Below are 14,375 nucleotides of genomic sequence, written 5' to 3'. Positions count from 1 at the left end.
GTGGCTTGATTGAATGATACATAGAATCTAATCCCTACATTTATACACTGGAGATAAAAATAAATTGTAAAACCTTACAATATATCACTCCAGTATCATTCTTCACTATCACAATCACACCACAGTGAATTACAGTACATAAGTAGAGATCCAACCAATTTAATTCTTTTAGATATTTTGCAAATGAGCCTATCTTTTACAAACCAAATGTGGAGAAGATGAAAACACATTCTAATATGTTTAAATATTACTTGTTAATTTCAGTTTTCTACACTTTCCTTGTTATGTCATATAAATGGCAGAGAAAATCCATTAAACTAAAGAATAAATTCCATTGAAACGTCTAGGGATGTCAATGACTTCCACACTTCACTACTCTGCAACTACAGTCGTATCTAGCAAAAGACCCACTGCCAAATACAGTTAGCAGCCAAACTGTAAAAAGAAGCCTAATTTCAGAATCCCTCAAAACGAAAGAAAGTTGAACCCAAAAGTGAGAGGGGAGAATGAGGAGAGAGAGAATTCTCCTTTCAATGAAATGTTTTTCCAAAAGCTTGGCCGCGCTGTCTGCCGGAGGAGGTGTTTGACACGGTGTACTGTCAACAACCTCTAGCTTCATGAAATCAATAAGAGAGGGATGGAAAATAGTGCTCACACAAGTTGTGTCATTAGATTTGACGAAAACACATCAATTACTTTTACGTGTCTATCACTGACCACAACACATCAAGCTGTTGAGTTGAAAATCATGGCTTCTTAGTTGTAGGTGGGACAAATTACATGTTTCATTTCGATTTCAAGCAATGAGATTCTGTAAATGGGGTAGGGTGGGAGAAAGAGAACGAAGAGGAAAAAGAGAAGAGAATTATGGATACTTAAGCATACATGAGCTTCAAACTTCACTTCAACCTGCTGTCTGCTGATTTTTATTGGAAGAGGCATTCATTTGCTAAAGATGACTATATTCCACTAATTCCATGGTCACCTTGCTCCTATGAATATGCAATGCCATGGTGTCTCTTCAGGTTGGATCAATGATTAGAAACAAGGTGGCTCTCTCTGACAATGTGGGTTTGAATCCTGGATGGGACCGAAACAAGTGCCAGTACTTATCTAGAAAAGCGTCATCCCAAATTTAACATGTACTACTTAGAAATCACTGCGTGAATTACTGGTGGTGTTGTCCTAAATGCCATAGTAAGTGTAATGGACAAGGGTGACAACTATGAACTTACTGAATCATTATAACATTAAATCATTCATCATATAGGGGTGGTGGGGTAGCCGTGTGGTTAAAGCATTCGCTCGTTATGCTGAAGGTCCGTGTTCGATTCCCCACATGGATACTATGTGTGATGCCCGTTTTCTGGTGTCCCCCATCATGTTATTGCTGGAATATTGCTTAAAAAGTGGCATAAAACTACTCACTCACTCACTCAACCCATTCATCATGCTGTAGACCCTTGGGTACAATGTGTGAAGTTCAATCTTCAAACTGCTGGATGAATGTCAACTCGACTGACCACCCTGATATCAATATATATTCAACCTGAATTGCATTCATCTACCTTGTGGCTAGCCCTTCAGCAATGGCCACTGTAACTAATTCCAAACAACTTCACTTTCACAATTAAGTGACACAAGAACAAAAGTCCTTGAAAACAGACTGGAAATGTGAAGAGGAAAAGATTTTCGACTCAAGCAAATGTCACAGGCTATCTTCCACACATATCATTTGATCAAGGATATTTGTTGATACATTCATCGATACAATAAGTATGACCAAGGATGTAATTACCGAGAAGCGAAACATTTTTCCTATGGAAATACCATCTTTAAACATCTAAATAACATTACATGACTATCTAAAATACAAATGTGTCTTCAGATATTAGTGAAAATGTGTAAGTAATTTCTTGAATGATTACTGTGGAAAAAAAAAGGAGGTATGTCTTCAAAGGAGCAGAGAACTCATTGGATCCCTCCATGATTTTAACTGATCCAAATCATGAGACGCCATATGTATCACTGCAAGGGACTCATGAAATCAGAATCAAACCTGGGTCTTTAGCATGATGAACAAACACTTTCACCACTGGGCTACCCCACCGCCTAGCCTGTAACTAGAAATGTCTCATACATGTAGGGATGCCAATCCATACCATCAGACCATAAGGACCATCAAACATTCACAAATGATCTCATCACATGCCTCATCCATCATGCATACTCAGGGGTCCAGTTGGAATGATTTGACAGAAAAACAGTGAAGAAGAACAAGACAAGTGATTTTATTAAGAGGGTCTGATAATCAACTAAAACTCTTAAAAATATGCATCCTGTTTTCTTCATTCCTAACTAGTGGATTCTAATACTTTACATGGCCAAAGAAAAGCAGTATTTCCTCATCAAATTTCTCAATCCACATATATCCCAAGTAAGTTAAATATCTAATAAACAAGGCGTAAATTAAGCAGCTTATTAAATTTTCTGTTAATCTAATTGATCCAATCTTTGCATGCCACCTACAGACAGAAAGCATTTTAATGTCACAAACTGTGTTGAGTTTGTCTTGTGCAGACTAAGCCATCAGATTTCAGGTCGGACACATTAAGCAAAGTGACACCATAGTTAACACAAGCTTCCTGTCTGTCATTCGATAACCTCCACTGAAACACTGGCTAATCACTCTGTTCATGCTAACTTTGCTTCCTGCTTTGGTAGAAACAAAGGAAACTTTTGATGAACATCTGATTTTGTTGCAAGCTAGAAATTTGCCTATTTTACTGTGAACATCAGTGAGTGAGTGAGTTCAGTTTTACGCCTCATTCAGCAATATTCCACATATATGGCGGCGGTCTGTAAATAATCAATCTCAAGCAAAATAGGTCCTTTTGTTGGACCAATAAATTTTTTGTCATTGCAGTGGGTAATAGCTGAAAAGGCTTGTAATGACCTTACGGAAATTAGCACACATGCAGCTATCCTCATTGATTGATATTTCTTGCTAATATGGCAAGGTTGGCAAACAGCCAAAAAGAACAAATTTCAGTGTGTCATCTAAAGATTAAACACAACAAACTGATCCAATTCCCATTAAGGGTAATTCTCTTTAAAGGTTACAAAGAAATAACTGAGTGAGTGAGAATTGTTTTACGCCATGATCATCATGAAGAGTGACACCTAGGCCTTTGTGCCATGAGGGAACAGAATAATCACTTTTCTGTCACCCAAAACAGTAGTCCCCATTTTAAAATTTGAGATGGTACTGGAGATTATTGATATGGGAAATGTCTAAATGATCTCAACAATGTTTCTAACAAATTCAGTGACAAATTACATTCTTTTGATAAACGCAACCAATATGGAAAAAAACCCACCAGAGCCATAAAGTTTATCTTCAGGACAATAATCACGTTAATCGTGACTTAAACAATGCTTCCACAATCTATGCTGAAAATGTCAAATGATGTTAGACCACACATTCAATAACACGTGAGATCAATGACTCATAATCTTATCTGCTACATCCTCCTTTGCCTACTTCAATTTTTAAACATTTCATAAGCATTTACATAATCCACATTCAAATACTTCTGGGCCGCATTTGAAAAATCAATAATAGGAAAATATCAAGTGGAAGCAATATTAACGAACATAAGAAAAGATGAGTTTTACGGAGTCAACTTCTTTGCACTGATGAGCACAACATTACAAAACGAAATAAAGAATTTGACATCCGTAAAAACTCTCTTCCCCATATGAAAAATGTGTTATCGATAACATCATACAAAAACTATTATCTAGCCTCATGTAAGAATGTCAAGTTTTCATTGGTCCCCGTGACCATGTACATCCAACACGATTCGGGAGCGGGAGTATAAAAGTCATGTACTCCCGCTACGAAAGTCTATCACCACGCTACGCCTCTGTGACGGCGCGAAGTGAGAAAAGCGTGGATCGACAAGCCTTTAGTAACTTGCGGTGCATTGAGGTCAAACGATCAACTGGTGTTAACATGGCAGCAATGAAACGTGTTGTGTTGTTTTGTTTTGATCTAGTGAAAACATTCAGCTAGATAAATGCGTTATCACATCGTGTCCAGGGAAATACGGGGTTTTATCAGTCCCGTGTAAGGTTGTATTCCCCGAGCCAGAGGCTATAAAGCTTTCTCTCTCACACACATGCACACGCACACACGCATGCACGAACACTTTAAAACAAATGTTCACTTTCATTCATGGGCTGTTCCCAAATTATTTTCAGAATGCTGACTTTGTCAATAATCCATGCACCTGAGCTGACCAGGGTCAAGAAAAATGTGGATTTTGTTTCGTATATTTTTGTTCTTTTTTACTCGAAGTAGTAATTCAATACTCTTTAGAATCGATCAATATTTTGAAGATAACGATTATCAATCCCTACTCTTAATTGATAGACAGCCCTGCTGTTGAGCTTACATTCTTTAACGCGAGTCAAGGTCAAATGAAAGTGTTCCATATTTTTTGGATCCCAAATAATCACTGAATCTTCCTTCTTCCTCAGAGTGTCAGGCAGCCCCGGAAAGGAGACAAAAAAACATACAGGTTGGTTGAAATCAATACCACTGGAGAGAATTTGCCCTTCCAAAAATCAATGTTGGATTTGGAATGTCGCAAGCCATGGCTGGTCTGGAACAGGCAGAACGAGCTGACTCCACAAATCAAATTACTATCACAACAACACACCCCCTGATCAAATTTACATCCTTTTTCCAATCATTTTGAAAATGTACAACTGTTCTCCATGGGTTCGTGATCATCCCCGAGAACCTGCAGCTGGGGTGAAGGCTGGTGCAAAATCCATTTGGTGCTGGCGTGTTATTTACTCGATTTCAGAAATATTACCCCAAAAGAAATCAATGAAATGAAATTTACTGCAAATCAAAATAAAAAAAACCAGACAATCCCTTTTCTCATTCCACTCATTGAATAATAGTTTTTTTCAATTTCACCACATTCGTTTACCTGAAGCTTGCCACTGGAGTAGCTTCGAGTATAATATGATTAAAACAGATTTATATATCAATATTTCATAAATTTAATGTACACTTTTTGAAACTGTCTGGCAATGAAAAATCAGGTGATATTCTGCTGGTTCCAATATCCAGCACTACTGATGCTAAGCATCATACTCAGTACCTTACAGTTTTAATACAATACATGGGACATTAAAGTTCAGGGCCTGGATTCTCGAAGCTCTCTTAGTGCTAAGATACTATTATGACTACTTTAGCACTACTGCTAGACACATATTAGATGATCTAAACGCATTTGTGACAAGAGAGGCGGTACAACGAATTGGGCGAGTACACTTGGCTGCTACAGGTAGCTTGACGATTATGCACGTGCAATACATGCTAACCGTGACATGAAATCAACACCGCTACTGATTAACACCTGTCTCACTACTGTTTTACACCTGTCTCAAGACTGTTAAACAGATTTCAGTTGTAGTAAAAAATGTCCAAGTTAAGAAAACATGGGCAAATAGTTCATTCTCAGGCAAGGGAGATAGCATACAATGTTATCATGTATATGAACAAAAATTAAGCAACCAAAGCAGATTCTCTTTTACAAAGTAGCCTTGCTACTGGACTCTCAACGGCAACTTTAAAGCGCATTAAGGCAGAAGGTGGTAGGAGTGCGAGTGGACCTACATTTATCAGTCCCACCAAGTTGCGCAAACCCAAAAGTTGCAGTTACAAACTTGATGATTTCGACCGGTGTGCAGTCCGTCAATTTGTACAAAGTTTATATGGCGTAAAAAAACAACTACCCACTCTGGATACGATGTATGATATGGCAAAGGGCCAGTTGAACTACAAGGGTTCTAAGGAAAGTTTTTGAAAAAATCTCAAAGACATGGGGTTTAGGTGGCGTAAAACGCAGTCAAACCGTAAACTTTTAATGGAACGTAAAGACATTGTTTCCAAGCGTTTGCAATACTTGCGTGCAATAAAGAAATACAGAGAAGAAAATCTAACACTCATCTTTATGGATGAAACATGGTTGCATGCACACCACATTGTCCCACAGTGTTGGCAACTTGAGGGTGAAGTCGTAATAAATGGGGTTCAACCTCCGTCTGGCACCCAACCTCGGCTTATTGTGGTTCATGCAGGGGGTAAAAACTATTTTGTTCGAAATGCTTTGCTTGTTTTTGATTCCAAACTCAAATCAGCAGACTATCATGATGAGATGATAATTTTTCCAAATGGCTCCAGCAAAAGTTGATCCGTACCGTCCACTGCACTCTGTCATCGTTATGGATAATGCACCATGTCATAGCAAGCAAGTGGACAAATGTCCGACAACCACCAACAGAAAAGATGACATAAAAGCATGGCTACAAAGGCACAATATCTCATTTGATGAGAAAATGCTTAAAGCCGAACTATTGTTTCTTGCAAAATACAACAAATCGGGCCCTGTCTATAGAGTAAACACGATGTTGAAGCAACATGGTCATGATGTACTATGTCTCCCTCCATACCACGCACAACTAAACCTGATTGAGTTTATTTGGGCAAATGTGAAAAATTATGTCGCTTCACAAAACTTGCAGTTCACAAAAAGTTCTTTAAGAGTTCATAAATGAAAGGATGTATGTAATCGGTGCAAAAGAATGGTCGGAATGTTGTAAACATGTTAAAACAATTGAAGATGGTTACTGGCAACGCGAAATCGCAGTAGAAAGGGAAATTGACAGACTAGTGATTGACATAGGACTTGCAAGTGATTCAGACACCGAGACTGATTCAGAGAGTGATAATTAAAGCATAAATGAGTAAGTCCGCCTAATTTTCCAGCATTGTTGTGTCTTGTATAATAGTTGACACATACTATATCAGGTTTTTACTGTTCCCATACTTTGTCATAAAAAAAGGAGTAATCTTTGGTGAGTTGTCTGTATTTTATATTTTTTTAGTCACTGATAAATCTACTGAGTCTGGTACTGAGTAATCCCCAAACCGACAAATTTGTGTACAAAGATATTTCTCACTGACTAATCAATGTCAAAAGGTATTATCAGTTTTCTGTACATAATTTTGGTGACCATAATAAAAATATGACAGAAATTTGGACATATTGTTTGAATACTAACCATTTCTCTGGAACCGGTTATATAAATTTCAAAGACATGTATTCGATCACCAGCAGAATTATGGACGAAAGTCAGCCCGAACAGAGATATAGGTACAAAATTATGGGATAAAAATATTTCCCCCTTGCTACTGTGATTCAGCCACCACCATTCAGTAACAGATAACTTTTAACATATTAAAAAGTTAAATGAAACACAATTAACTATATGTAGTTATTATCTATTTAATATTTAGCAGACGAAAAGTCAACTTTTCCCATTAAAACAACACCGCATATTCCTTTGAATGATAAGACTGCAATTTCAGGCAGAAGATGCTGATATTCCATGATAACCTTTAGTTAAGACGAAGACAAATAGATGATTTTGGCATTGACAAGCAACTTAGATATTCAACAATTTTGTTAAAAAAACCCAGGAAAATGTCATTTGCTTCGTGAAATGGATCGGTGGTCCTAAACATATTTGCTCAGTATATTGTGTTGATTCAATTCCTTGGGGGGGGGGGGGGGGGGGGGGGGGGAGGAAGGAGGAGAAGAGAACCTGTCTCCCTCTTGTTTCAAGTGGATCGTTCTGTGGGGTGTTCCCAAGTATGCAAATTGGGGTCATTTGTCAGGTCATGGATCATCTTACATGTGTTTACCAGTAAGAGAGCTTTGAAAATCTAGGTCCTGAAATTTTCTAGACTTTCAGGGCCTAGAACTGACCTTAAAATTCAAGGCATGGTAAATTCCAGTATGAACATAACAAATTTTCCAGCAATATTTTTTTTTCTTCTACAAGCTGTAAATATCACAAGTATAAGTGATCCTCTATATAATCCCTCAAAGTCAATACATATTGATATAAGTGGCCACAGACTGGGAGAGGCAGGGGCCATGGGGCATTTTGCACATTAGAATAAAAAAAGGCCCATTAAAATTTTCAAGTTTACTATTGATACAAGGGTAGTGGCCCTTTGTAAATTCCGAAAATGGCCAATAATCATGAAAATGGCCCATTGTCAAATGCCCGGTGGCCTTCCTAAACCAAGCACCCCATCACTGCCAACATGATTCTGATATTTGCGATAAAAATGTGTCCTCCCTTGTTGTTTTTTTTCATATGGATGCAATATGGTGCTAATGAAATAGCATCAAGGCAAACTGTGATTTGAACCAATATCACATTTGTTGGAGGGACCCAACTCTGCGCACCAAATTGTGGCACCAAACTCAGCTTCCCTCTTTCCAAACCACAGAACTGCAACCACCCAACCCTCACATAAGTTTTCTCATGGAAGTGGTAGGGTAGGTAGCCTAGTGGTTAAAATGCTTGTGAAACTGAAGGTCGGGTTTCAATTCCCCACACAGGCACAATGTGTGAAGCGCTTTACTGGTTTTCCTGCCATGACAATGCTGTAATATTGCTAAAAAGTGGCGTAAAACCATACTCAGTCAGTCAATTAGCTCACGACATGCTACACAGCCAGGTTCGGAAAGCAGATGACAAAGTGTTTCCTTACCTTCCTCTTCTTGTCACACTCAGCTCCTTCTGAAAGAACACAAGAATAACAGTTCAAGAAACTTGTTCCTTAACAAATCAAAACATTAATTCCCATAACAAATGGTTGTCAATCCTCATATTTGTGCCATTATCGTTTGAGTCTCCCAGCTTGTCCTTTATCCATTGGAATCATTTTGGACATATGGGGATTTACATGGACATATATTAGACAAGTATTCAAGACTGAAACAAAATTTTACAACAGTTAGGACTAGGTGTTCATGGTACAGAGAATTCCCATATTGAAAAAAAAAAAGGATCACAGCATTCTCTTGATAACATCAAAGCTTCAATCGATAGAGGATTTTTTATCAAAGGACAAACTTGAAGCAAAACATTCAAAATTTTCAAATAACAGTAAAGACAATGAACACAACTGGATGAACATCAAAGTTATATTTCGCTCCTTCAAATGAACTGATTTGATCTCTTCCAGGTACAAATAACAGTACAGGAAAACTGCAGGGTGCATTGTACAAAAAGATCTCAGCAATGATCAATACATCCATACATTCACATAGGCTTATGACAGTCTCAACAGTGGGGTTCTTTCATACGACACCCTGGACAGTAGGGGTGTATTGCACTTTTTGCGACAGTTTCAAATAAAATCATGAACACTTGCCCATTTCTTGAGTTTCACCTTCCAGTTCATGACCAGTGTGATCCCATAGTGTTCTCCTAACAACTAGTTCCCAAGCATAAACAACTATGAGAGGACATAATGCTAGTGGCAAGAGATCCTACTATCAGCACATCATCACAAGCCAAAGAGTGCTTGTTAGCGTATCAATGAGGTCCTGCTCATAACTCCAGGCAGTATGTGTAGGAAGTTGAGTTCAGGTGATTGAGTAATCTGCATGGCTGAACTGACAAAACAGCTGAGGTCAATGTTGACAGCTTGCCTACCCAAGCTCACTGACTAGTCAGCTTGTGTCTGTCATCTTGCCAAGCAGGTGCTATTCTACATGGAACTAATTTCATGGTCACAGATGTGTACAATCAGTTGAGCAAGAAACTTTAGACTAAAACTTAATCTCTGAATATATACAATTTTTATAGTAACATTCCCATTCAAATTGAAAAGGAGCCCCAGGGAAACCAGAGATTCAGGAAGTCTGAACTTCAGGAAATCTAGACTTGCTTCATTTAGGGCTTTAGCACTGAAGACATGATAAGGCAGTAGGGAAAATAATGTGGTTCAGGGACTGTGAGACAGACTCTCAAAACTCAGGCAGTCCTTGTTATAACGCTAAAAGGGAAAGTTAAACATTTAATGTCCTCAGACCACAAAAAACCTGTAATAACAACACTATTGAAATAGAGTTTTCAGCTAATCAAAGTCAGTGAAAACCCACGTCTACATTCTATGACAAAACCTTGACATCCAAAAAGAGTTTGGGCAAATTTATTTTCATGTTTTTCTTCTTGATGTGAGGCTCAATTACTGAACCATATTTATCAAAAAATGGAAAATAAATTGTTCTGTAAAGTGCAACCTGTTCTTCTATTTGTTTCGGTCAGTATATGGAAGAGAATGTATCTGTTCACACCTGAGTAGATCCCAAGATCCTATCTATTGACTAATCCTATCTCCGAGGCAGTTGTCCTTTGCCTTGACCCTGGTCACCAGCACTAATTTCAGACTGGTCATGGAATCAGAACACAAGATCAGCAAACTAGTGACAATGAAGCAAGAATAAGTTAAAAGGAAAATATTAGCTGCCCAATCTTCAGAAAGTTTTCTTCTTGTTGGTTCCAGTAAATTCTTGAATCATTAACCCATAGAATACGAAGATGTCGTATATATGATACTTTAGGTTGCGGAACAAATTTATCAGATCACATCAGATATTAACAGGAAAGTGTTCAGCTTGATCCTGATACTTTCTAAAATGATATGGAAAAATGTAACAAGCATGTTACACTGTTGTACTTCAGCAAGGCTGAACAAACTTATCACATCACAATTGTCCGAACATATCAACAGGCTGCCTATTTTCTGACTTTTTAATTTGATATGGAAAAAAAACAGCATATCACAATCTTGTATGTGATATTTTAGCTAGACTGAACAAATTTACCAGACAGCAACCATACTGAATGTGCTTATAGTTTTCAGTGATGTCAAACAAATGGGGAACAAACTGGACAATATCTCAAAACATCATTAAAGCTCCTCCTACGTTCAGAAGGTTATATTTGCAGCAAGAAGGTCAGGTTCAATATGTAGACACATAAACCAATGTTCTATTTGTAGACTTGGAACCTGACAGTGTTTACCTTCAAGTTCAGCAACGTGCCTCCTGGTGATATAAACTCTTCATTAATCACATTAATATGTCCCGTATCCTGCAAATATGAGCCATGTTTATTGGCCTGCAGTCTATTCCCACAGCCACCGTCATTATGGAATAATACAATCTACTTAATCAAGCCTAACAGAGTGTGGTTTGCTCTAACTAATCATCTCATGAGTTATTGCAACACTTACATATTCTCCATGATAAAAAGCCATGTCCTGTTAAAAATCTCAGCACTATGATTATGGACTCGTAAGTTTATGCTGAAGTGCAGGAATTACAATCATCTTAGGGTTGTTATCACTTTGTGAAACGAGGCCTACAGGAAAAGAGACAAAGTCAAATGTTGTTCAAACTTATAGTTGTCTTGAAACAATAGATCAGTCTCTGCTCATTTCTTATTTAGTTGTGAGCAAAACTAGATAATAACTGTTTACCTTGGTACCTATACAAACTTCAAGACAGCCCGATCTGACAGTACAAACTTCAACACAACTCCATCTGACAGTACAAACTTCACCCCACCCCAGCTGACAGTACAAACTTTACCCCACCCCAGCTGACAGTACAAACTTCAACACAACCCCATCTGGCAGTACAAACTTCACACCACCCCAGCTGACAGTACAAACTTTACCCCACCCCAGCTGACAGTACAAACTTCAACACAACCAAATCTGGCAGTACAAACTTCACACCACCCCACCTGACAGTACAAACTTTACCCCACCCCAGCTGACAGTACAAACTTCAACACAACCCCATTTGGCAGTGCAAACTTCAACACAACCCCATCTGGCAGTACAAACTTCACCCCACCCCAGCTGACAGTATAAACTTTACCCCACCCCAGCTGACAGTACAAACTTCAACACAACCCCATCTGGCAGTGCAAACTTCAACACAACCCCATCTGGCAGTACAAACTTCACCCCACCCCAGCTGACAGTACAAACTTTACCCCACCCCAGCTGACAGTACAAACTTCACCCCACCCCACCTGACAGTTCAAACTTCAACACAACCCCACCTGACAGTACAAACTTTACCACACCCCAGCTGACAGTACAAACTTCACCCCACCCCAGCTGACAGTACAAACTTCACCCCACCCCAGCTGACAGTACAAACTTCAACACAACCCCACCTGACAGTACAAACTTTACCCCACCCCAGCTGACAGTACAAACTTCACCCCACCCCAGCTGACAGTACAAACTTCACCCCACCCCAGCTGACAGTACAAACTTCAACACAACTCCACCTGACAGTACAAACTTCACCCCACTCCACCTGACAGTACAAACTTCACCCCACCCCAGCTGACAGTACAAACTTCAACACAACCCCATCTGGCAGTACAAACTTCACACCACCCCAGCTGACAGTACAAACTTTACCCCACCCCAGCTGACAGTACAAACTTCAACACAACCCCATCTGGCAGTACAAACTTCATACCACCCCAGCTGACAGTACAAACTTTACCCCACCCCAGCTGACAGTACAAACTTCAACACAACCCCATCTGGCAGTACAAACTTCACACCACCCCACCTGACAGTACAAACTTTACCCCACCCAAGTTGACAGTATAAACTTTACCCCACCCAAGTTGACAGTACAAACTTTACCCCACCCCAGCTGACAGTACAAACTTCAACACAACTTCACCTGACAGTACAAACTTTACCCCACCCCAGCTGACAGTACAAACTTCAACACAACCCCATCTGGCAGTACAAACTTTACCCCACCCCACCTGACAGTACAAACTTCAACACAACCCCATCTGGCAGTACAAACTTCACACCACCCCACCTGACAGTACAAACTTTACCCCACCCCAGCTGACAGTACAAACTTTACCCCACCCAAGTTGACAGTACAAACTTTACCCCACCCCAGCTGACAGTACAAACTTCACACCACCCCACCTGACAGTACAAACTTTACCCAACCCCAGCTGACAGTACAAACTTTACACCACCCCAGCTGACAGTACAAACTTTACCCCACCCCAGCTGACAGTACAAACTTTACCCAACCCCAGCTGACAGTACAAACTTCACACCACCCCACCTGACAGTACAAACTTTACCCAACCCCAGCTGACAGTACAAACTTTACCCCACCCCAGCTGACAGTACAAACTTCACCCCACCCCAGCTGACAGTACAAACTTTACCCCACCCCAGCTGACAGTACAAACTTCAACACAACCCCATCTGGCAGTACAAACTTCACACCACCCCAGCTGACAGTACAAACTTTACCCCACCCCAGCTGACAGTACAAACTTCAACACAACCCCATCTGGCAGTACAAACTTCACACCACCCCACCTGACAGTACAAACTTTACCCCACCCCAGCTGACAGTACAAACTTTACCCCACCCAAGTTGACAGTACAAACTTTACCCCACCCCAGCTGACAGTACAAACTTCACACCACCCCACCTGACAGTACAAACTTTACCCAACCCCAGCTGACAGTACAAACTTTACACCACCCAAGTTGACAGTACAAACTTTACCCCACCCCAGCTGACAGTACAAACTTCACACCACCCCACCTGACAGTACAAACTTTACCCAACCCCAGCTGACAGTACAAACTTTACACCACCCCAGCTGACAGTACAAACTTTACCCAACCCCAGCTGACAGTACAAACTTTACCCCACCCCAGCTGACAGTACAAACTTTACCCAACCCCACCTGACAGTACAAACTTCAACACAACCCCATCTGGCAGTGTAAACTTCAATTTCAACCACACTTGACAGTGTTTAACAGACAGAACACTGTGAGGTCACCAGCTATGAAACATTAAATTCGGTTGCCAACTTTAAACTCAACACTTTATTAAGCAATGCCACGGTAGGTGATGTTAATAATGTAGGAATGCATGAGTATCTGTCCAAACGAGGTGTCAATAAAATCTGTCCATTTTCTCAAAATCCAACAATCAACACAACTTGACATGTCATTTGCAGGATTAAGACTGGTTCTTCTATTTCCACAAACACCAGACTCTACTGCTGTTGACTGTGAAAATATTTTGTACATTGCAAGATCTAAACAGAAAGGTGAAGGACATTCAAGAAATCGTACAACCTTGAAAGCAATCAATTTAGATAAGAGAGCTAATGAGAGGCCTAACAAGGAAATAAAGCTGAGTGTCTGTCAAGCACACATAATACATGTACATTGCTGTTGGCTTGTCTGCTGTTGCTCCCGAGTGTTGAGTGGTGTTTTTGAGGTTTGTTCTGTTGATACAGGACACTGAGTGCACAATGGGTATCATTTATTACGTATTTAGAACTAATTAACAATTAAAATGCATCTAAAAAGAATTACCTCATTACTACACCCCA

General features: G+C 39.7%; 1 protein-coding gene across 5 annotated transcripts in view; it reads right to left on the bottom strand.

The window, feature by feature from the left end:
- The window catches only part of LOC137291646 (microtubule-associated serine/threonine-protein kinase 2-like), a 187,744-nt gene that overhangs the window by 61,138 nt on the left and 112,231 nt on the right, over positions 1 to 14,375 (bottom strand). For all 5 annotated transcript variants that reach the window (XM_067823062.1, XM_067823058.1, XM_067823060.1 and 2 more), the window contains exon 5: positions 8,651 to 8,679. In XM_067823062.1, coding sequence (XP_067679163.1) covers positions 8,651 to 8,679 — 29 coding nt within the window. The remainder of the gene's footprint in view (positions 1 to 8,650; positions 8,680 to 14,375) is intronic.

Source organism: Haliotis asinina, chromosome 7, assembly GCF_037392515.1.
Source record: "Haliotis asinina isolate JCU_RB_2024 chromosome 7, JCU_Hal_asi_v2, whole genome shotgun sequence".
Taxonomy (NCBI): Eukaryota; Metazoa; Mollusca; class Gastropoda; order Lepetellida; family Haliotidae; genus Haliotis; species Haliotis asinina.
Note: the sequence above shows the minus strand (reverse complement) of the source record. Positions and strands in the feature narration are given on the sequence as shown.